This window comes from Arachis stenosperma, chromosome 2, assembly GCF_014773155.1.
Source record: "Arachis stenosperma cultivar V10309 chromosome 2, arast.V10309.gnm1.PFL2, whole genome shotgun sequence".
Classification (NCBI taxonomy): domain Eukaryota; kingdom Viridiplantae; phylum Streptophyta; class Magnoliopsida; order Fabales; family Fabaceae; genus Arachis; species Arachis stenosperma.
In genome coordinates, this window is record NC_080378.1 from 116,008,901 (window position 1) to 116,034,724 (window position 25,824).

Consider the following 25,824-nt stretch of genomic DNA (forward strand, 5'->3'; position numbering starts at 1 on the left):
TTCATAAAGCCATATCTTAACCTCCCTAAGATAATGGGACGGTTAATATCCTAAAGATACGGCACTACTCCAACGGTGGTTATTGGCTCACCACTATAAGTACCCTGACACTCATCAGGTATCTCTAAGCCCAATACTCTCTAGACCTGCTCACACTCTTGCTAACTTAGGCATCGGAGTGTCTTTGCAGGTACCACCCCCCATTCACTCACGCGCGTAAGTCGGACGGAGCCTCCCGAGTTGCAGATACATCCGGAGTTCCCCTCCTTCATACACTTGGGCCGTCAAACGTCATCCGTCTTATTAATCTCCGGTTACCCACCGTAACAATATATATATATATATATATATATAAAAGAAAATTAGGTGACCCATAAGTTAGTTATAGGACTTTTGACTCATGAAAACTTTTGACCTTAAAAATTTTTTAAAAATTTGATCTTATTAATTATAGAATTTTTTATTTTTCTGGCCCTAACAAAATCCTATAGGACCAAATATATTGACATCATTATTAAAAAGCATAACCAATATAGGTTTTGGAGGAAGTTAACATTGTTTCCTTATTTTAGCCCTCCAAAAATTAATATTGTTCTATTGTCCACTTGTCAATTTTTTACAACTTGCCCGTCGTTTTTCAGGAGTTTTGACACCATAAACAACACTTATATATAAAGATTGAAAAGGAAAGTTGACCAAATTAAAGGCTCACTCGACTTTTCTAAGTGAAGACAAGAGGGTTTGAACTTTCAATCTCTGAAATAATGGAAAAATAGAATTTGAGATTACTTCCAATATCGCAATTATGGTTATAATAATTCAAGTTAGTTGTTGCGTGTTTTTAAGAAATAACCCCAAACATGACGCAATAAAAAACATAAGGGTCACTCAAATAAATACGTTTAAATAAAATGTCTATTTTAAAAAAAATTTAATAATTAAAATTTAATATATATAATTAATTAAATTATATTATTTTTATTAAAATTAGACTAGATAAATTGATTTAACCGAAAAAAATAGTGAATCAAATCTTAAATTAGTCTAAATTAATATTTTTTTTTATACAAAATGACTACAATACTTTTATTATTATAGAGAATGATTAAAATACTCTTATTATACATACATATATATATTTAAAAAATTCTAAATCCTAACCCTACGATAAAAAAATAAAGGACTAAAATTTAAAATTTTTAAAATTAATATATATAATAGAAGTATTTTAATTATTTTCTATAATAGGGTATTATAGTCATTTTCTATAAAAAAAATAATATTAATTTAGATCAGATCAAGATTTGATTTATCATTTTTTCGGTCAAATCAATTTGTATAGCGTAATTTTATCAAAAATAACACAATTTAATTAATTATATGTGTTAAATTTTAATTATTATAAAATATCTTTATAGAAAGACATTTTTAACATTTTTATGTGAGTGACTCCCAAAACATAATTACAAATGACATGCCTTGATGACTTAGCACTAATTCAATTCTCTCATCAACAACAAGAACATTGCCTTTTTAAGATTTTAATAATGCATATACACCTAGTAAGAAATGACGACCAAACTTCCATGAACATAGAAAAAGATAAATTCCTTTGAATAACAAAATTTTGGCCATAACTACTCTATCCATGGCCAGGACAAGTTGTTTCAAAGCAATATGTAAATTAGATTTACAAATTATAAACTAATTTTATGGTCATGCTATATTAAAGAGTGTTTTTCAATGAAAACTAAAGATTATTTGTTTACAATAGAAATAAAAATAAAAACATCATATACAACACACTATCAAATAAATAAATTTTTCTAATTTTATTTTGACTTTTCAATTATTTACAATCTTCACTCTTCGTTCAATTTCACTTCCCACCAAATAAATTCTCCTAATTTTATTTCAACTTGGGTAGATTATGTAGAATCTAAAGCGACGGTAATTGATGAATGGAACTAGAATTAGAATATACCTTATTGCGTTATTTAAGTCCTTCAGTTGGTTACTCGGTTTAATTTGATTTGCCTCTCTTTCTGATATCAAACAACATCTTTATCTCAAGAAAATAATAATAATAATAATAATAATAATAATAATAATAATAATAAATTAAAGATTCTATCTTGGGTAAACAAAGAAAGAGAGAAATATTCTGATCATGACTTATGAATAAAATATTCTTGTCCACTAATAAAAAACGTAAGGCATTACCTCACCTTCAAATAGAAGTATCTGAATTACCTTAAGTTACAGGTAAATGAGATAGAATAACTCCTTATTATCAGTTTATCACCCATATAAATGTTATAAATATAATTAATATGTTTAATCCCTACAATATTATAAATTTTAATATTTAAAATTTAGTAAACTAACTTCTGATCTATAAAAAAGTATATGATGACATTATATATCTTATTATAGTTTCTAAAAAGCTTGGTTATTTTTTTGAAAAAAATTCTTAAAAAAATATGTTTGACATTAATAAGTGTAATCTTCAAACAATACATTTAGTATCACCTATTTTTTTCTTTTGGATAGTTGATGTTTACTTTGATTTTTGAAAGATATATCACAATTTTTTTTCTTTTATGGATAAATTTAATATCAAAAGTATTTATTGACTAAATTTTTTATTAGTCTAAAATAAATTTTTAAATTATTATATTATATGCTAATTGTTTATATTCTGGCACAAAAAAAAATGAAGAGTCAGATCCAAAATGAATAAGCTAAGACTCGATTTACAAGAATTAAATTTAAGTTTATTTTATCGTATTGTCCGACTCGATATATCCAACATGTGTATGGAATTTTAACTATGCCTATAAATTCGTCTAAAATATGAAATCTCAATAATTCCTACACAAAAAGAAAAATAACCATCCATCATTATTATAAGTGGATAAATTACTAAAAAATACCAAGATTAAGATAACAAACTAAGATTATCTTTTTTACAGTATAAATATACCGTCAAACTCAAATATTTTTCAATCTTAATTTATTTAAATTTATCTAAAATTCTTATTAACTTAAACATTGAAATACTAATACAATCTCGGAACACTAATCAATCACATTTATATAATCATTAAATGACTCTTATTTTATAAAATAAGGGGAGGAAAAGTAAAGTAGGGAGTGTTTAGTAGAAGACTTTTTTCCTCTTTCCCACTCTGCTAGGGCACAAAATCGAGCAAAAATTAGGAGTGTAGTGAATACTATTCCGTAACACGATCGTGAATAGAATCTGTTGCTACAATCAAGTCTCTTGCGCCAAGTGCTAATCACAACCTGAAATGGAAGCATCAAGTTTAGTAAGTAGGAAAAGGGACCGAAAACCACAAAATACAAATGAGGAGGAAGACGAGGCAATAGTTATATATGATGAAAGAGACATTGAAGAAGGTATCCAAAAGTGCAAATACGGTCTAGTGGGGAAGCTTATCACTGAGAAAATCATCAACCCAAACTAGGTTCAAAATGCAATGCTCAACCTCTGAAAAAAACTTGAAGGCTTTCAAATGAAGAAGATTCAAAATAAATTATATCGGTTCTTTTTTAAGAAGGAAACAAATATAAAGAGAGTCTTAAAAGGAAGCTCATGGATCTTCAGAAACTCATGGCTCATAATAGAACAATGTGAAAGAAACACCAATCCTACAAAGATGAACTATACAAAAGCTGAAGTGTATGTCCAGATTTGAAACCTGCTAGAACATTGCAAAACAACCAAGTTGGGACGGAAGTTAGCAGCAGTAGCAGGTGAAGTGCTAGAATGCAACCTTTTTGAAGAAAACAATGGTCTGGGAATATTCATCAAAGCCAAGGTGAGGATCAACGTGAACCAGCCAATCAAAAGAGGAGTGAACATTGGCAGCACTGCAGATGGAATCACATGGGTAGACTTCAAATATGAAAAACTCCCAACCCTTTTCTACTTCTGCGGCTTATTAGGTCACGATGAAAACAACTGTGAAAGAGCAGAAGAGAAAGAGGAAGAAAAACAACAGACGTCCAGAAAACTCAGAGCATGGATAAGAGCAGAAATGACAGGAGTTAAAGTGGAAGTAGAAGCAAACAAAAAGTAAAAGGAGGAAGAAGGGGCAAGAACAAGTCAAAACCAAAAGGAGTCCACCAAACAAAGCCAAAAAAAGTTACTAGAAAGGCTAGAAAAATTAACAATGCTCGATAAATAACATGTTGTCGAAGAAGGAAAGAGGAATAGCAGCCTAATAGCTACTACAGGGATAGAACAAGAGACAGAAAAAAGGCCAGCAAGCAAAAAAACAGTCAAAGAGAAAAAAATTCAAAAATAAAGATACATCAGCCAAACCAAATGACAATAATACAAAAAGAGAAGCCAAATCAACCAAAGACACTGTGTTTGAGATCAGGAGTAAAAAGGAAGAAACTGAAATGGAGGAAAAAAAAGAGAAGGGCAAAAAAAATGGAAAAAAAGAGCAAGGGAGATAGAAAGCAACAAACAAAAAGAGGAAGGAAAGCGAGTTATGGAGGGAAAAAGGAAGTATCAAGGAGACACAACAACTGAAACAGAAGATGAAAACATAAGCAAGAAGCACCAAACAAACTCACCAACGGCAATGGTTGCAAAGCAACCCTGTCGAGAACAATGAGACTGGTAAGTTGGAACTGCCGTGGGCTTGGGAATCCAAGGGCAGTTAAAGCTCTTAACAAGCTCTTGAGACAAAAAGATCCCAACCTTGTTTTCTTAATGGAAACAAGGAAGAAGGCGGATGAAATTGGTAGATTGAGAAGAAGAGGAGGACTAGACAACATTAATGGCATAGATTGCAGAGGAGAAGGGAGAAGTAGAGCTGGAGGCTTGGCGGTCTTGTGGGGAAACAATCTTATAGTGAAATTTTTTTCGATATTAGAAAACCACATTGATATGGTGATTAGTAAAGAAAGGGACAGCAACTCGTGGAGGGCTACCGGCTTTTATGGATATCCGGAAGGGACAAACAAAAATAAGTCTTGGGAGATTCTTAAATCACTCGGACAATCAAGGAATAGGTCGTCGTTGGTTTTTGGGGACTTCAATCAAGTTTTGGAGCAGAAGGATAAACAAGGAGTGTTACCGGTGACTTTCTCACAAACAAGAGGATTTAAAGAGGCGCTTCAATCCAGTGAATTATTGGACCTAGGCTTTGTAGGCCATGCCTTCACATGGTCCAACAACCAAGGAGGGGAGCAAAATATTAAGGAGAGATTGGATAGAGCCTTTGTCAAATATAAGCTGGAAAGAAGCATTCCCTAGAGCTGTGGTACAACACCTTCAAAGGTATAGATCAGATCACAGTCTAATCTTTATAGACATGCCAGGAGAAACAGAAAGAAAGAAGAACAGATTACACAGGTTCAGATTTGAAGAGGTTTGGCTGGAAAAAGAGGAGTGTAAGAAGATAGTTAAGAAGATATGGATACCGGGCAATATGGAGATTACAAGGAAACTCCAAAATTGTAGCAGCATTTTAAAAAAGTGGGGACAAGTTCATTTCGGGCAGATTCCTAAGGCAATAAAAGAAAACAAAAAGAAACCTGAAGAAGTGCAGGTAGACCTACAACTAGAGGAGAATATAACTAAAGCCAAAGTTTTGCAAGGAGAACTTGACGAACTCCTCAAACAAGAGGAGATTTGGTGGGCGCAAAGATCAAGAGCTACATGACTCAAAGCAGGGGACTGAAATACTAAGTTCTTTCATAAAAAATCTACACAAAGAAGGAGAAGGAACAAGATTCTAAAGATCACCGTTGAAGCAGGAATAGTCCATGAGGAGGAAGGAAAAGTAGAAGAGGTGATTACTAAATTTTTTGAAAATCTATTTGCTCGTGAAAGAATTGAAAATGTGGAGAAAGTCACAGAAATATTAAGAGGAAGAATAACACAAGAGAGATTGAATATCTTACAAGAAGATTTCATAAGAGAAGAAGTCAAATCTTCTTTTAGCCAAAATGTATCCGACAAAGGCTCCAGGGCCTGATGGCATGCCGGCTCTTTTTTACCAGCAAATGTGGAGCATAGTAGGAGAAAATGTAACTGAATGGGCTCTCAATGCTCTCAACAACAGTGGTGACCCCTCAAAAATGAACAAAACCCACATCTGTCTTATACCAAGAACTAGAAACCCCACTCATACAAAGAACAATAGGCCAATATCACTTTGTAATGTGATGTTCAAGATAGTTACCAAAGCCATTGCAAATAGAATGAAGTTGATCCTACCAGACATAGTGGGTGATTTTCAAAGCGCTTTTATTCCTGGAAGACTTATAACGGATAACGGGTTAGCGGCTTTCGAAATTTTTCATTTTATGAAAAATAAGAAAGATGGAAACAAGGGCTACATGGGCTGAAATTGGATATGGAGAAAGCATAGGATAGGGTCGAATGGGCTTTTCTAATGGAGGTATTGAGATCTATGGGATTCCTGCAAAAATGAATCGACCTCATTTGGAAATGCATAAGTTCAGTATCATTCTCAATCATTTTAAATGGCTGCCCAACAAAAAAATTTAAGTCCGGGAGAAGAATTAGGCAAGGAGACCCACTTTCTCCATATCTTTTTATTTTGTGTGCTGAAGTTTTCTCCGGTCTTCTGAGGAGAGCTCAAGAAAGAAAAGCAATCTAAGGGATTAAGATAGCAAGGACAGCTCCTGAGAGTATACACCTTTTCTTTGTCGATGACAGTATCTTATTCTTGAGATCATCAGACCAAACTATCCTATCGGTGATGAAAATTCTTAAAAATTATCAGTTAGCTTTTGGAAGAGAATCAATTTGGACAAGATTGGTTGAACATAAAGGCGGTGAAAAATCACTCAAAATACTTGGGAATTCCAACTTTGGTTGGAAGATCCAAGAAAAAAATTTTTGAGTTTGTCCAAGAGAGAACCTGAAAGAAGTTAAAAGGTTAGAAAGAGAAGTCGCTATCCAAAGTGGGGAAAGAGGTCTTAATCAAGTCAGTGGCACAATCTATTCCATCGTACATTATGGGATGTTTCCAAATCCCTAAAAGTCTTTGCTGCCATATAGAGAAGATTATTAGCAATTTTTACTAGGGGAGCAAGGAAGGGAAGAGAAAAATACATTTGGTAGCTTGGGACAAGATGTTTAAGTCAAAAGAAGATGGAGGGCTGGGTTTCCAAAGTTTCCAGGCTTTTAGCCAAGCGCTTTTGGCTAAATAAGGATGACGCTTAATCAAGAATCCAAAATCACTCACAGCCAGAATGCTTAAAGCAAAATATTATGATAGAAAAAAATTTTCTAAATCAGACAGGGATATCATCCTAGTTACACATGGAGAAGCATATGGGAAACAAAATGGGTGCTAGAGCTGGGTGGATTGTGGAAAATTAGCTCAGAAAAAAATACAAAAATTTGGAAAGATCTGTGGCTTCCTAACCAAAACGGGTTCAAAGTGTGGAGCACAAGACTAGGCTTTGATAAGAAAACCACAGTGGATAGCCTAATTAATCAAGAAGGCAGAACATAGAACCAAGAGATAATCAACAATACCTTCCTAACATTTGAAGCAGAGCAAATTCTAGAACTACCATTAGATATTCATGCACAGGAAGATAGCTACTATTGAAAGTACAATAAAAAAAGAGATTATGAGGTAAAGAGAGCTTACCACCTCATAAAAAGCCATAACCAGACCGCAATTCGTACCAGCACCTCAATCCAAGCAGAGCAACATTTTTGGAAAAAATTTTGGAAGATGAGAATTTTCTTGATAGCCCAAAATTTCGCCTGGAGATTGATGAACCAGTCACTACCTACAAAGTCAAATTTACAGAAGAGAGACATAAGAGGAACTACAGTGTGCCCTAGGTGCTGGGAGAAGAAAGAGACAGATTCTCACCTATTCAGGAACTGCATTTTGGCGAGGCGTTTCTGGTTTATCTCCTCATTTACGCTCAGAACGGAAACAACAACCAACACCCCCTACAACAATGGATTCAATCGATGCTCAATCTTTTTCGAGATGAAAGGGGTGGACTCTTCCTTTGCTGTCTTCACACAATTTGACTCGGTAGGAATAAACTAATCTTCGATCAGGAACACTCTTCGCCTGAGGCGCTGCTGGAGAAAGCGCACCAAGCCTTCACAAAAGCAACCAAGGCCGACTTGCATGTCCCCTTGTTGCAAAGAACACATCCAAGAAGTCAAAGTACGAATAAATGGAGGGCTCCAGAGCAAGGAAGATACAAAGTTAATGTAGATACTGTCATTATAAATGATAGGAGAGGAGGAGTTGGTGTTGTAATTAGAAACTGGGAATGGGTGGTTATGCTTGCTGCCATGCTAGAGATTGCTGCATCATTTTTAGTTAGAGAAGCGGAAGCATAGACTATTTTTACGAGCTTGAACTTGGCGGCACAAGGATGTTTTTTGGAGGTAGAAGTGAAAGGAGGGTAATGTTAAAGTAATACAAGTTTTGAAAGCCACACAAACTTTTGTAGGTCCATTTGGTACTATCGTAACAAATTGTAAAGTTCTTTTGAATAGTTTTAGGTTTTACAACTTTACACATATAAAAAGAAATGGAAATTCAGTAGCACACATTCTTGCTAATTTAGCTCTTATTAGCTCTTAGTAAACTAAATTTACTGTGGCTAAAAAAAACCCCTATAATTATTTGTAATTTGGTCCACTTTGATATTATGGGCCTCCCTTCATTATATATATCATTCCTTCAAAAAAAAATAAAATAAAATAAGGGGAGGAAAATACTGTGTTTTAGTTTACTTTGTGGTCCCACGGAAGAGTTCCCTTCAATCCATCATCCACTTGCAAGGGTTAAAATCTACATGCAATATTATGCCCTTAACTGAACAATTGTTGTGCTTGTCCCTCCAACTGTTAGATAATTCATATCAAGATATTTGAATTATGTAACAATTTTTTTATTAGACAACGGAGTGAATGTCGTCTAAAAAAATCAAATAGAAAATATTTTAAAGAGAATAGTTTCAATCGATCTAATTCATAATTAGTAGTAAAAAGAAATTATAGATAAATTCATCTAATTTGATCTAAATAATAATAAATTAAATTATTAAGATATAACCAATTAAAATTTTTACATATTTTATTTACATCCGAAATATAATTTTAAAAAAAATTGACTTATCTCATTTATACTCGCTTACGGGTGTGTAAACAAGATAAATAATACGATACAAATTGATAAATATCTCTAAACTACATATTTAAGTAAATAAAATATTTAATTTAATTATTTTAAAAATCCATAAAAACTTAACTTTTTTAACTACTAATACTATAAAATATCAGAATTTAAATATTAAAATGGTTTTCACAATAAAATTTTAAAAATGATAATAAAATGGGTATTAGTATTAACATCAAGTGCAAAACAAAACTAAATAAATAAATAATCATATTTTGCTATGGCCCGTGACATTAAAATTGACAAGTTTGGTTTTGTGATGAGTCACTTCCATAAGTTGAGCTACTTCTGATGAGAAAATTGACCTGTGCTTTAGGTACATGCTGACAGGTATATTATTTTCCCAAGTTGTTGGAAAACCAGCCTGTTACAAAGGATTCGGGCAAACTAGGTGATTTGATTCATTTATCATCAGTCATCACCTTACACCTCCTTGTCTGCTTAGCAAAATAATAATAATAATAATAATAATATTAGTAGTAGTAGTAGTAGTAGTACACAGATTATTTTTTGCGAAGATAAACTTCAAAATATTTTTTTAAATCAAAATAATAAATATAAAGTTAATAAAATTAGTGAAAAGGAGAAAGAGAGAATAGATACAATTAATTTTGAACCATAAAAAAATTTAAGAAAAATGTCTTCTCCCCCTACAAATTAAGGGATCAAGATCCAAGGCAGCGAGCGATAGATTTTATTTTGGATTTACTTTTTAACTTTATTCTTTTGTGGACACTATTAGCCACGATGTGATTTCTCACCAGCAAATAATAATTAACAATTTTAATTATGAATTATTGTTTGTAAAATAAAGACCCATCCTTAAACGTTTGTTATTAAATTAGGAGTATTGTGCTCTTTGTTAATTAAATAACTCATGATTTTTTATTTACTAATATTTTATATTAATAATTTAAACTTAAGTTAGGTTTAGAATTTATAATTTAGATTAAAATCTGATATTTTTGTTTTTATTTTTTTTTATATTAACGTTTAAAAAATATTGTACTTCTTACTTCTTTGTTCCAAAAGCATTAATATTTGCATTTGCATTTGTAAAAGGTAAAAATAATATAAAAAATGAAATATGGTTGTAAATATATTTGATGGAAAATTTTTTGTCAATTTTATTTATTTTTTTAATTCAGCTGATCCCATCTCCTATTCAATAAAATCACAATTAGAATATTTAGTAATAGTATATTAAGAAAGACTTATTAATTTTCAAATAATAATAATAATCTCTATATAATTGGATATAGAACTGGTGGTGGTGCTGGCGAGGGAGGGCGAAAAGAAGAGAATAAAAGAAAATCTAATTAAGCAAAGAAGAAAGGTAAGGAATATCATACCACCTTTCTTTTCGGGTATAAAGTTTGAAGAATCGAAGCACTCTGTTTATTGAAAGACAAGAGCTTCACTGTTAGCTTTTTTCAGAACATATATATGGACAACGCAAAAAAGATGGAAAAGTTAAATTCTTTTTTCTTATTTATTTCTGTATGCAATCCTAAGATTATATTCTGCTCTTGAAACATTTTTTCCAAGTCTTCATATTCCTTTCTTTAGTTACGGTACCATATTGCTACACAGTAGTGTTATTAGTGACTGTTTTAATGAGGAATAAAATTTACAAGTTTATTAAAGGTAGGTAATTATTAATATCACAAGTGTGAGAAATAGTGTATAAAATTAGTCTCATATTAAAAAAAAAAAAAGGAAGAGTGAGTTTATTTAGTTGTTAGGATTATATTTTTCTAATTTTTCAACATGCATGGGATTTAAATGAAGTTTTGAATTAGGGTGTTCAAATCTAAACCGATTTAAATTAAACCACTCATCTAATCTGATCCAAATCAAAAATCGATTAAAACTACACGAATTTGGATTTGATTGGATTCTATTTTTTTTACAAACCGTTGGATCAGATCGAATTTCGGATCTACTTTTTAAAACCGATCAAATCCAATCCAAACCACACAATGTGCTATAATATTATTATTTTATTATATTTACAAATATATTTATAATAGGTTCAATTTGTTATATATTTTATGTATTACTATTATTTAATAAATATTTTATGCTTAAAATATGATTTGTTTATTTATTTTAACTAATCTATAATTTTATTTCTATTGTTGTGTTATCATTGGCTTTTTAAGATATTGTTGAGACTTGTTATGTCATTGTTGATTATTTAAAATGTGATCTTGAGATTTCTTATATATTTTTAATTTACAAAACCATAAATCCAATCCAATCCAAACCGCTTGAAATCGAATCGGATCGGATCGGATCGGATTTTAAAAAAAATATCCAATCCAAACCACGCTGCAAATAAAATTAATGTTCTGATTGGATAAATTTTTTACTTAAAATCAATCCAAACTGCACCGTAAATACCCCTATTTCAAACCTCATCGTTCATATGTAATAAAAAATGTTTATAAATTTATTTTTAGATTGATTTGCAAGAAGGGTATCTTTATTGGTGAAGTTGGTGAAATTGCTACTTAGTTTGATTTTCATTTTCATAAATTATTTATTTTAAAAGTTTAAAATAATAAGTAAAAATACATAAATAATTATATATAAAATATACCACATGTAACAACTTCTTTTGAATTTGAAGCATAATTATATATATACCTTTTTTTATTCTTAAAATTCTTTATTTCAAAAACTTTTAAAAATAATAAAATCAAACTCCAAGTATTTTTAGAACAATAAGATCGACTTTTAATTTTTTTATTAAAAAAATTTTAATATTATACCATAAAATTATTTATCTAAATAATTTAAATATTAAGTACAGATACATAAATAGTACACATGTATCAGTTATATTAATCAAAACTATTGGTATTTTTATTTGCTATATTTAGGACTGTCAAATGAGATAGTTCAACGTAATCCATTTAAGTTCGATCGTCTTAAATTTGATGTTAAATAAGACAGTTCAACATAACCTATTTAAATTCAACCCTCTTAAACTTGTGGGTTATAGGAGTTAATCCATTTATTTATTTTTATTGTTTATTTATGGGTGGAAATTCAGGTGTAGTCGACTTCACATGAAGTTAATAACTGAAAGTCGTTAGATGATTTGACTGATTTGACTAAATTTTCATCTAACGACTCTCAACTATCAACTTCACGTGAAGTCGACTGCACTTGAGTTTTCACCTAAATTTTTAGGTTTAGATCATATATGTTGGTCCAACAAGTTATACCGATTTATCTGTCTATTTTTTATATTTTGTTTTCGAATAAATAATTAAATTTTAGTGAAAAAATAACTATTTTAAGCCAAAAGCTTTAAATAAATGGAATTTTTTTAGTAAGCGGCTCGAGTTTTTTAATTATATTAGGAAACAAAAAGTGTTGAATTGTTTTAACTTCTTTTTTATATAATTATCGAGGGAAAAATTACTAACGTACTAGGTAGTGCTATTATTACTAGTCAAGTAAAATGACTAAACAGTATATATATATATTATGCAACAACCCACCTTTTTTTTTTTTGGACAAATGCAACAACCCACTTTTAGTGCTGCTAAGTGCTACCCCTGAAAAGGAGATGCATATAGAGGGCCAATCAAGCCTTATAAATAGAAGAAATAATTATTATATGTTCCTAAATCTAGAACAAAGTGTTATTACTTTACACTATCTAATAATAGTAAATGACTCAATTCCATGATTAATTCCTGTCTCCTACTTTAACCATATATGTTTTCTATGTAACAATTTAGTAATTCTGATGAGTGCAATTAAGCTAAGCTATAGAGTAAGCAAGCTAAGAGAATTAATTCCATTAGATTCATGAATTTCATAAGAGAATGATAGCAAAAAATAAAAAATGAAAAAAAACAACCATACACATAGAGAATACAGAAAGTTTGGCCTTTATGATGCATGCGCAGATGGAAGATGGAGACAGGTAAAACTACATTATTGTGTTTTTATGCTGCTAAAGTTCTTTTGATGGATTATTATTGATAATGTTAGAGATAAAATTTTAAGTTACTTCATTTAACTTAACGGCATTCATAGTTTTATGTATGTAATATTTATAATAAGTATATTTAATTATTCTAGCACATATTAAAAAATTGATAATTTTAGCGTGCTTTGAATTATTTTTTATTTTCTACTCAAGCTTTTCGAATTATTATTATTATTATTATTATTATTATTATACACTTTGCATATAGAGATCTCCAGCCATGAGAATATATATATATATATATATATATATATTTTTTTTTTAAAGCAAAAGAGAATGGACACAGTATTATTGCGTGTAGATATTTTCATGCATAAGCATGCTCCGAGGATAGCTTCAAGTGTATGTTAACATGATATTTATGTGACAAGTATTATATTTAACAAAAAAATATTATGTACACGTCAAAATCAATCATCATATATTTATATATAAATATATATAATTTAATTTATTGTTAATATATATTTTATATTAAATAAATAAAAAAAATACAAATAAAATAATTTAAAATAAACAAAAATATATACCAAAAATTATAAATATCAAAATACACTTTAAAGATTATTTTTGTTAAACAAAAATACATCCTAAATCTTACATACTCACTACCGACATAGTATTTTTGTTTATCTAAATTAGTCTTTGAAATATATTTTCAGTATTTATAAACTTTAATTTAGTGTGTATTATTATTCACGAAAAAATCTTTTATGTGTATTTTTGTTTATTTCTTTTTTTTGTATTTAATATATATTCTACTTTAGTAACTAATTTTAATAGTGCACATTTAATATAGTCGTATATTTAAATATGTTTAACTTTCAGGTTATTATATTGCTCTTTAACACTTTTTTACTTATTGAAAAAGAAAAATCAATGTTCTTTATGAAGAATAATCTAAGCTAGCATATGAAACTAAATTAGTAGTAGCTAGCGATGGTCAATAATAATACAATAATTAATTAATAGTATTTTACTTGTAGTAGTACAAGAACAACACAAGTACACACAAAATAAACTTCATTAAGAATATTTAGCACATTACATTGTAATATGGCTATATATAACATGATCAATTTGGCTAGAAGAGATCAGAGATCTAGAAATTAACCCACTTCACAACATTACCCATCATAATAATATATATAAACTAATTAACAATAATAGTTAATTAATTAATAGTAATTAAGCTCATCATTACAACACCCTATATATGATTTGAGCCATTATTCTCCTTCTTGTCCAATAAGCTAATTAACTAATTAAGGTACATTAATTAATTAGTGAATAGAATATTAATTTGTTCAAGATAAAGTAGCACTATATGGCTTGAGGAGTGGGATGAGGGAGCCACTAAGATGAAGGGACATAACTTCATTGGTGGAGCCCACAAGCTTGCCTCCGATGAACACTGCAGGGACAGGTGCAGTGCAACCAAGCCTTGTTAAGGCTTTTTCCATGTCTCTTCCTTCATTGTCCTTATCAATCTCGTGAATTGTTGGGTTCACCCCAAGTTCTTGGAACAGAATGTTCACAGCATAGCATAGGCAACATGAACTCTTTGTGAATATCACCACACCCTTTTCAGATGCCAACCTTGTTACCTTCTCCATGATCTTGATATTTCTATTTATCTGTCTCAAAATAAATAAACAATTCAAAATTTAAATTTTCGAATTTTCATGGAATAATATAATTTTATATTATCTGTTATATTAGTAAAAATAACCAATTTTTAAATTTATTATTTAAAAATTATTTAAACACATAAATTTAATTGAATGGTCGTATAATATTTTATATATAGTCAATATATCAAAATTAAACTCTAAATAATATCGTATAAACTGACAGAAAATAACTATCTATAAATGACTTTGATAATAATAATTAAATTAAGAGTCTTATTGATGTGATAGATAAAATTAAATGGAAAGAATATAATAGTTGGTGAAACTAGGAAAATAAATAAGAAACAAATACTAAATGTAAAATGAGAGTTGCATTTGCTTTATAAGATTAATTAATTACCTTATACTGTTGTATATGGCTAATTGGAAACACTTCAAACACCAATTAGATCAAATCCAAAATAGTATTTGAATTTGACCCTATATATAATGGATGATGAAAAATGGGGTGGTTGAACAATGTGAGGAGAATTGGGAATGAACTCTTAAATTATTTTATAAGAGGCTTTGAGTTTTATTTGAGAAATGAGAACCAACATACTAGGCTATTTATAGGGACAAGGTGTAGCAAAGAGAGTGCTTGCTTTGAATTGAGCACATTGATGTGAGGAGAGAAAAGAGGTTGTGCTTTTTAGATGCCATGTAAAGAAAAAGAAAATAATAAATAAATAAACAAATAAAAACTTTAGAGACAAAGACTATTGTGCATGTATGTATATATGACTACTTTAATTTAGACTAAGAAGAACAAGTTGGGAGACATATATTATTTGCATATGCCTAAGTTAGTAGACATGCAATGAGAACATAACTCAATTTTTATATTGGTCTTTCAAAAAATAAAATCAATCTTTTGAAAATTAACTCAAAAATAATATGAATAGTAATAATATCTTGTCACATGACGAAGCAATAGTGCAATATATTCATTATTCAATTTTGTTGCGTAAGGCGTGTATGTCCATCGACCATTTGTTAGAAACTAGTGGTTTATGACAGTAGAAAATGCTTCAATTCATTCTCTATCAAAAAGGTAACAAAAGTGTAAATACGGGGATTGTGATGGTCAATTTATACCAGATTGAAGATTCTTATATTATCAACCCACTTTGAATTTGAATCTTTACATGCATAAAGAGAGAGAGAGGTTGAGACAAAGATGGCTTTCATGGGATTCTTGTTTTTGCGCCCATCAATTTCGGGTCTCATAGATCAGATGCACCCTTACTACAAGCTAAGTATATATTATATATATACTTATGTTCTATGTTATTACTTGCATCGGCACTTATTATATATAAATAACTAGTAGTAACTACTAATTAAGCAGGTTTTAAATTGAGATGGTGGTAGTTCTCTATTGGTGATATTTCTATTATGCTTGTTCGGTTAAGAATTTTTTTATATTCAAAGCCAGCGTGATTCTACATAGATATTTTTACTCTCTTCTATGTTTATTTTATTTTTTTATAATAATAATCGAACTTTATACTTTTTGACATAAACTAAGAGAAAGAGGAACCGAGCGAACTCTAATTCTAATTTATCCATCTAAGAAATTCTTCCAAAACAAAATAAAATACCCTTTAAGAAAAAAAATAATGTTAGTCCGTCATATTCTATTGTGCTTACGAGTTTATACATTTTTTGAAAAATAAGAGATATAATAACTGTGACCTAGTTCTATGAGTAAGGTTTATGATAGAGTCGAATGGTCTTTTGTTTGGGCGATGATGAAAAAGTTGGATTTTTACGATAAATGGTTGGATTGGATGAAGGCATGTGTGACGACGGTTTCTTACTCTGTTATTGTGGATGGTCAACCACATGGTTATTTTAAACCATATAGAGGGTTGCGTCAAAACGACCCTCTTTCTCCATAACTATTTCTATTTTGTGCAGAGGGTCTCTCCTATCTGCTCCACAGAGGAGAATAGAGACAAGATCTTTTTGGTTTGAGACTGAATCACAGATGCCCCAGAATTATCCATTTATTTTTTTACAGATGATTCAATTTTATTTAGCAAAGCTACAGAAGGAGACTGCCGAGGCTTACTAAGTATCTTACAGACCTACAAGGGTATAAGTGGCGAAGTGGTTAATCTAGACAAGTCATCTATTTTCTTCAGCAAAAATACACCGCTTCAAACCCGAGACCAATTGTCTAATCTTCTGATGGTTATCAGTGGCTAAGAGAATGGGAGGTTGAATCTTATCCCCTTTTTCACTTAGTAACACTTGTTGCCTTTTAGAACTCTTCGAGGAGATATTTCTGATTTTTGTCTCGTCACTAGTCAAGAGACATTTTCTTTTCGTCTCGTAACCAATGAAGGGATATTTTTCAATTTTGTCTCCTGAGCAATAGAATCAGAAATGGAGTAGCAGAGAAAGAGAGAATCACACCAAGAAGTATCCTCGTTCAGCTGCTAAGTGCAATGTAGCCTACATCTAGTCTCCATCACAACAATGATGGAATTTCAACTTAATCATACAGATTACAAACACCAATTCTCCCTAAGAACTATCCTTCCTATCCGGGACGACATAATTTTATTTTGTCCACGGGAAACGGAGACGCTAGTGAACTACAAGAGGCTCCTGCGTTGTTTTGAGTTAATGACTGGCCTGAGTATCAACTTTGAAAAGTCAAGCCTAATTTCAGTCAATTGTGAGAAGGAATGTGTGACGAATATGTATGGTCTGTTGGGATGTGCCGAAGCGGTATTACCTGTCAGATACGTAGGAATTTCTCTTGGCGCTAATCCTCGGTTAGTGAAGACTTGGAAACCAATCATAGACAAGGTGGAAGACAAGCTGAGCTTATGGAAAGCTAGATCTCTCAACAAAGCGGATAAATTGGTCCTCATAAAATCTGTTCTGAATAGCCTGCCAGTTTACTACTTAAGCTTGTATAAGATGCCAAAGGGGGTTGCAGAAAAGATCATTGGACTTCAAAGAAGGTTCTTATGGAGTAAAGAAGATGGGAATAACGGGATACCACTGGGAAAATGGGAGGTAGTTCAAGCTCCGAAAAGCTAGGTGGCTTGGGGGTGGGAGATGCTCTAATTAGGAATGCGTCGCTTCTGTTCAAGTGGTGGTGGCGCTTTTCAAAGGAGGACTGCCCGCTTTGGAAGAAGGTTGTATGCTCTTGTAATCAGTTGGACCCAACTGTAATGTTGTCAAACCAACCTTTGCCATCAAGAGAGGGACCGTGGAAAGATATCTGCCAGCTTAATATTAAGGAGCAACAGGCAAGAGATATGATGATTAGGGGTCTGTCCATGGAGGTGGAAAATGGCAGAAACATTCGTTTTTGGAAGGATGATTGGTTACGCGGTGGCTCTTTGAAAGATTATTTTTCGACTCTTCTCTGTTTCAAATCAACAAGGATCCGTAATAGGGGACTGTAGGTTTTGGGATGGGGTAGAGTGGGTATGGAATTTTCAATGAATGAGAGAACTCTTCCAATGGGAGTTAGAGTTGCTCAATTAACTTCACGACCGGTTGCGGGTTGTAAGGTTATCGGTTGATAGAGCGGATTCAGTATGGAAATTTGATAAAAATAGTGTTTTTTCTACTAATTCTTTTGTGCAGGTGCTACAGAAAGAGACTCTCTCAGCCGACATCACGAGTTACAACTTCACAAGCTCCACTTGGAGAGGCTTGGTTCCTCCAAGAGTTGAACTACTTGCATGGTTAGTGCTAGTAGGCAGGGTCAACACGAAGGAGAGGCTGAGTAGACTTGGCATTATTAATCATCATGACAATATTTGTGTGTTGTGTAAAAAGGACATAGAATTTGTACATCATTTATTTTTTGCTTGTGAGTTTACGTGGCAGGTGTGGTGTGCTTGGTTGACGTTTACTGATAGAGCATGGGCCATCCCGGGAACCGTTAAAGAGTTCTTTGAGAGTTGGACTGAAGTAACAGGTGGGAAGTCTGAGCAAAAGAAATGGCTGATAGGATTCTGTGCGGTTATTTGGAACATCTGGTTGGAGCGAAATAGTAGAGTTTTCCAGAGAGTAGAGACAAGTGTTGAAGAAGTAAAGATTCTGTCCTACTTGAGTTACAAGGAATGGTGTGGAGTTGATCCGTTTGGTTATTGATGGCAATGCCGGAGATGACAACGGATTACAACTTTTTATTTATATTTATGTTTTGTTTTTTGTTGTCCTTTGTTCCTTCTGCTCCACTTTATTGTGTTGAGCTACATATGTTAAAAAAAATAAAATAAAATACCCTTTAAGAAAAAAAATTGTTAGTCCGCCCTATCCTATCCGCCAAAGTTTGCGGGTTCAGCAGTACGGATTTTACAAATTCAAAATTTTATCTTAATCTGTTTTTCTTTTTGGCGATTTCATTTGGTTATTAGTTCGTCGGATCGACCTGTTTTACATAAACGCCTAATTATATTTCTAATTTTATCATTGATAATATTATAATTTTATTGATGTGTATTATATATTACGGTGCCATGATGTGAAGTTTTTTTGTTGTCTTTACAAGTATAAATTTGGTTCTATTGCAACCTACAATGAATAAATAGTTAAATTAGTCCCTGAAAAATTACTCGATCTCCAAAAAGGTCTCCAAAAGAATAAATTAATCAAAATTGTCCCCAAAAAATTTAAAAATAGTCACATTAGTCCTTCCGTCTCTCTTCTATTTATTCCATCAGTAACGCGTTAAATCTTGCTTATGTGGCTGTTAATGTGTCATATCAGTATAAAAGGTTGGTACAGAATGGCTAATGACAAGATATGTTTAGAGATTTATGTCAAATTAGTCTTAGAGAGAGTAAACTCTAATCCATTCTTCTCGTTAAATGCCATTGTTGTTGCAGCAGCAAATTGATTCTGCAGAGGCCAAAATTGTTGTTGAACTACATCATGGGTAGCGTAAGTGGGGGTCGTAGGCAGCCACTATCGCAATCACACGGAAGCAATGCTTCAAAATCTTCACTGCGATGGCGGAGAAAGAACACAGACCAAGTGTGTTTTTGTGGGTTGAAGACAATGATCAAAAAATCTGGGACAATAGAGAATCCAGATAGATTATTCCATGCTTGTCCAAGATACCGGGTGAGTTATGAATATAGTCATCTTCAAGCTCTTAGTTATTTGTGTGGGATTTTGAGATTTTTGTAACCTAATGTTTTGCAGAAGGGCAACCACTGCAATTACTTTAGGTGGGCTGAGGATGATGAGTATAAAGGATTAGATGGTGCAAAGGGAGATGTTAAAACTGATGCAGAAATGGAGAGTGATGTTGTCTTGAACCATAACCTATCATGAAAAATGATGAGCTTAGAAACTGAAGTTAGAGCACTTAGGATGCAACTGTAGTTTGAATTAATAGTTGTGATTGTGGTGGTTATGATTATGTGTATGTTCTTTAGTGTCAAGTGAAGCAATTATTGTGAAATTGTGGATGTTGTGAACCTTCTTAGTTTGCTGTTATTGTATATGAACAAACTTCTGAGTAAACCTTTTGATATGCCATGTTCATCTTTTTTTAGTATTACAAAAGTCTCTACATGCACTATTTTTGTTAATCATAACATAATTTTAGCAAACCAGAAGAAACAGAATTAAAATGAAGTGAACTAGGATTAGCATAACAGAATTAAAATGAAGTGGATTAGGATTAACATAATTTTTGGTGTGGGCTTAGATTTGGGTTCAGGTGTGGGCGGAGGAGAGGGTAACTTGGTGGGCTGAGAGTTGTTTCTTTTTGGCCGAGGAGATTTTTTTTTGTGGTCTTACAATCTGGTTGAGACATTGCTTCATTGTGGTCCTTATTCAGTTTCTCTGGGGTTCAGAGATGGTTGGCAACTGTAGTACATCATCATCATCCTCGCTCGTGCAGTCAACCACGTGTGGCTTAGAAACTACATGCTCAAAATATATGTTTATCAGGTGATGATTTCTCATGCAGTCCTTAACAAATGCCAACAGATCAGCATCATTTTCTAGCCTCCTCAAGCCATCGTCAAGACGTGTTCCAGGAACCTTCCACAAGCAATTGTTCATCTCAGCATATCCTAACTCCTTATAATATCCCTTCACAAAAAATACATCTAGAGTGTCTGCTTCTACACCCATTAATACTTCAGTATTATCTGGTTCGTAAAACAGATATCCTGATTCATCTGTTTTGAATTTTCCACCATGGTAAAATACAAAGGTCATAGAGGGACCTTCCATCTGCAACCAAAACAGTAACATACTGAACTATTGAAAATTTTTTCCAAAAACAAACAAAGCAGAGTCATCATCAACTACAAAAATGAAAATAAAATACACACATGCAACTATATAGAGCACAAACCTTGTTCTAAAACCTCAAAAAACAGAGTCATTCATGGGTCACCACGCAAGTCCTAAGCCTGAACATATTTTTCAAACCCTAACATTACAAACAGTAACAATGAATTTCCAACGATCATAGAAATACGTTCATCAGAAGATAAAACCACAATCACTCTCAGAAAATAACAAAAAAAAGGTGACCTACCTCTCATGCAAGGTGATGGTGTGCCCTCTTCGCTTGACCAAGATTATTGCAAACCGGTCACCTTCTACTCCAACACAATGTCGTCATTGGTCTAGACTGATAGTCGTCGTTCAATACTTCGTCTTTGTGGAGGTGAGAACTGAAGATGAAGGGATTAGAGAGATGTTTTGTTTTCAGAAGAAGGATGGAATTAGAGAGATATATCGAAACAGTGATGGAAAATGAAGCATTGTAAGGGGTGACCAAAGAAAACAACGCCGTTGAGGCTTTTGCTGACATGCCACACTAACGGCCAGGTAAGCAAATGGTAACGTCGTTAGTCAAATAATAGACGGAAGGACTAACGTGACTATTTTTAAATTATTTAGAGACAATTTTGATTAATTTATTTTTTCGGAGACCAATTTAAAGATCGAATAATCTTTTAGGACTAATTTAACTATTTACTTCAAATACAATTATGAATTTATCAATAACATTGTCATCAAATTATGTAGGTCGGTTTGTATATACTATAATTATGGCCTATCATAATTCCATAAACAAAATTTAAGAGAAACTATCAGAAAAGAATTGAAGAGGATACAAAATGATACATAATTTTTCTACAATAAAAATATATACAAACATTATTTAGTTTAATTTTCATATAACTATTATAAATTGAAAAACTAAATCATATATTTTTTTTGGTATTAAAAAACTAAATCATATATTTTAAAAAAAATTTATAAGTGATTTAGTTGAATCGATTTTTACTGATTTTTATCGATTTTTATTAACTTTGACTAATTCTTACTAATTCTTGTCTTTAAATAGTTTTGGGATTGAATCGGATTGGTTGGAGATCCAGTTTACCAGTCGGCCGAGTCGGTCAAATTTCATAACTATATTATATACTTGTATTGTATTTCCTGTTTGCGCATTTTCCCCTCCATATATATACATATATTGGGCATTTGGGTTCAGCCTTTTTTTCTCCTAGCTTTTGGACTTGCATTTTTTTTCTCCTCGAGATTTTTTACAGATTCTTACTCCTCTTAAAATATTTTTGGGCCTGAAAAAAACTGGACCAACGTGAACTAGATTATCTGAATGGGCCATTGTCTTTGGACCTAAATTTGTTCTAACAGTGATGATCCAACTAATGTTGAAGGATTCAAGGGTCAAGGAACTAAGCAGACATAAGCCAAAAAATAATAAGTGAAACAAAGAGTTTGTTTGGCAAGTGATAAAAATTACCTTTTTTTTTTAAATTATATTAACATCTAACAGTTTTTAAAAGATGTTTTTAATTTTTTGAAAAGTTATTAAAATTTTTTAAAGAAGTAAAAAAATATAACTTCTCTTATTTTCAAAAAGTTATTTTATCATAAGACACTCTACTATACAGATTGAAGTAGTATAAAGAGAAAAAATAATTTTTTTATAATTATTTTTTATTATTTTATTATTATTCAAAGTATGGGTTTTACTTTTTTCAATCTCTCTTTTATCTTACGAAAAGAAAAATCTGTAAATTTATATCTTTATCATATAATTCATCTTTTATCATTTTTATTTATTAAAAAAAATTAATTAAATTATTTATCTAAATATATAATTTATTTATAAATTATTTTTAACATATTTTTTTTATATTTTAATTTTTTTTAATTTAATTAAATTATTATCCAAACCGAATCAAAATGAATAAAATGTTATATATTTATTAAAATGTTGTCCCATGGAAAAAAAAAAAAAGGTTGCCAAATTTTGAAAATATAAAAACGTAAACATGTATGGTCAAAAGTATCCACATATTGATCGAAATTTATATAACATTCTTCTAGCAGTGATAGGTTAGAGTTGAGATCCAAAATGTGACATCTCACTAGAGATGCTCTAACACACGTGTGAAAGTAGAGTTTATAAACCCTAATAAATGGAGCCCAAAATATATAAAACTCTACCGTTATTTTTCCACGTTGATAACGAAATGGATTCCCTTCATTTAACGAGTGAACAAAAGAGTTACACGTGTCATTACCACTGTGTAATTACGCTGTTAAAATTCTACCTTAACGCATCTAGGTACAGGCAACTAAAATTGATAGTTAAAAATTATTAAATTATTTAATTAATTTAACTAAATTATATTTAATAAATTTTAATTATTAATTTTATATAAAATTAATTATAATTGAGTTTTTATCTCATTTTAATTAAGAGTATTTTATGTTATTAATTTGACATTTTAAACTGGAATATTTGGGACATCATAAAAGATTATTAAACATAAAAAAAATTTAAAAATTAGAATACAGATTACACAAAAATTTAAAAGTAATAAAATGTAAATATATATAAAACGTAAAATTTAATATTCAGAGGCATTTAATTAAAAGATATAATTCTTACCTATATATAACAAAAGCTACTTTGACATATATAGCTATAAATTTATATATTAAAAATATGAAATTTTTAGTTATTACAGTACTAATCAATTTATTTGTTGAGATATTAATGTACTATGCATTTTTCGTTAGTAACATATATAAATAATTGATTATTTAAATATTAATATATGACTTCATATTTTTCATGATTCCCATACAAAAATGAAGCTCTCAAAAAATTAAAAAATATTATGAGTACACAAAAAAATAGGTACGCATATTTGTATGTAAATATTAAAATATATGTAATATTTCACATATTTTTGAAATAATTTTTTATTTTCAATATATATTATATCTCATATGATGAATAATTAACTTAGTGATTAATTTTTAGTTACACATATATAACATAACATAATTGTAAAAGTTATATATACCAAACCCATTCTATTTGAATTGTAAAACTATTGTTGAATGAATTTTCTTCATTATATTAGGGATGCTACTGCTTGACCAAGTAGACGTAGTGGCCATGCATAAAATTTAATTTAGAAAATGGTCCCCGTCCTATATCTATATAGAAATAAAACAAAATTATCTTGTTTTGTGGATATGGACGAATAAGAATAGCGCGAGAGGCACAGAAAGTTTTAGCATCACCTCCATTTTTGTTGCCATGCACGTTCTTGACTCGATACAAAGATTGCATTATTGCAATATATATATGCATGCATATATATAATAACCCTAAGTATATGAGCCTATAATAATAAGATGATTATCCATCGCACCAGGTACCCAAATTGAATGGTTAGGAATAAAATTGCTTTAAATTATTATGATCGCGGTTACGTTGTGTTAGATGCGGTCGTGCTTATTATTGTCAAATGCATCTTATATAACTATGTAATGATGCTTTGTAAAAATTTAAAAGAATTATATTATGTGTACACCAAAATTCGCCATCATAATAAAATACACATTAAAATATAAATATACGTTAAAAATAAATTACATATATTTATACATAAATACATTAATTAATAGTTGATTTTAATGACTGATTTTGGTGTACAAATAGTATTTTTGAATTTAAAAATAGAGTTCATTTCGAAAGTCATTATTTTCATTTAACATCGGTCATCTTTTTTAAATTCTAAATTCTAAATTTTAATTTTTTAAAAACAAAAAAATAGTTTTGTAATAAAAAAGTTAATTAATATTAATTACTTAAAAATTAATTTTTATACTTTTTCTTAGAAATTAGCCTATGTAGCTTATAGCACTTAATTAATAGAAAATGTATAGAAACCAGATTTTATATTAATCAATTTTCTTAATATTAAAATTACCTTTTTAACACTTACCCTAATTTAAAATTTAGCATTTACGTTTCAGAAATTAAAATTTATAATTTAAAATGGTCAAAGACAAAAGATGAAATTGTGGTAATATTAAGTGTGGTGTCAGGAAAAAATATGAGAAAAAAGATTGTGAACAAAGAAATTAAAGAAAAAAAAATTGCTGAAATTAGCTAAAAAAATTAGTTCCCTAATTGGACTACTATGAGCACTTGATATTATAGCAATAGTAGCAATCCTATCACAAAGAATGAAGATTATTCCTTTTCAGTGAGTGGGTGAATTTCATGAGAAACTTTCTGTTTATTCATAAAAAGTTATACTCAGCAAAGACTTTATTCTATTTATGTCAAGTCGCTTGCAATTGAATTATTGATTGAATGATGACTTCATATATTATGCTTTGGAAAGTGGCCTCTGGGAGGAACATTTCATGGTGACATTGGATACAAGATTAAAGAGTGTAACTCAAGCATGTTTTCTTTCATGGGTTTTGAACTTTCAAGTTTTAAAAAAACTATATGCTATAATAAGCATCTCTATTTTTTCATAATATAAAATTATCTAGAAGACCTACTTAAAGAAAATTAAACACTACATGTACCTACAATAAAAATACA

The 25,824-nt window shown here is 30.7% G+C and overlaps 1 protein-coding gene across 1 annotated transcript; it reads right to left on the reverse strand.

Moving 5' to 3' along the window:
- Positions 1-14,254: 14,254 nt before the first annotated feature.
- Positions 14,255-15,539, reverse strand: LOC130961744 (monothiol glutaredoxin-S11-like). Its single transcript, XM_057887740.1, has 2 exons — positions 15,283-15,539; positions 14,255-14,885 (listed from the first exon to the last, which is right to left on the reverse strand). Exon 2 carries the CDS (start codon positions 14,862-14,864, stop codon positions 14,556-14,558), a length of 309 nt encoding a protein of 102 aa, XP_057743723.1. The 5' UTR covers positions 14,865-14,885; positions 15,283-15,539; the 3' UTR covers positions 14,255-14,555.
- Positions 15,540-25,824: the final 10,285 nt, after the last annotated feature.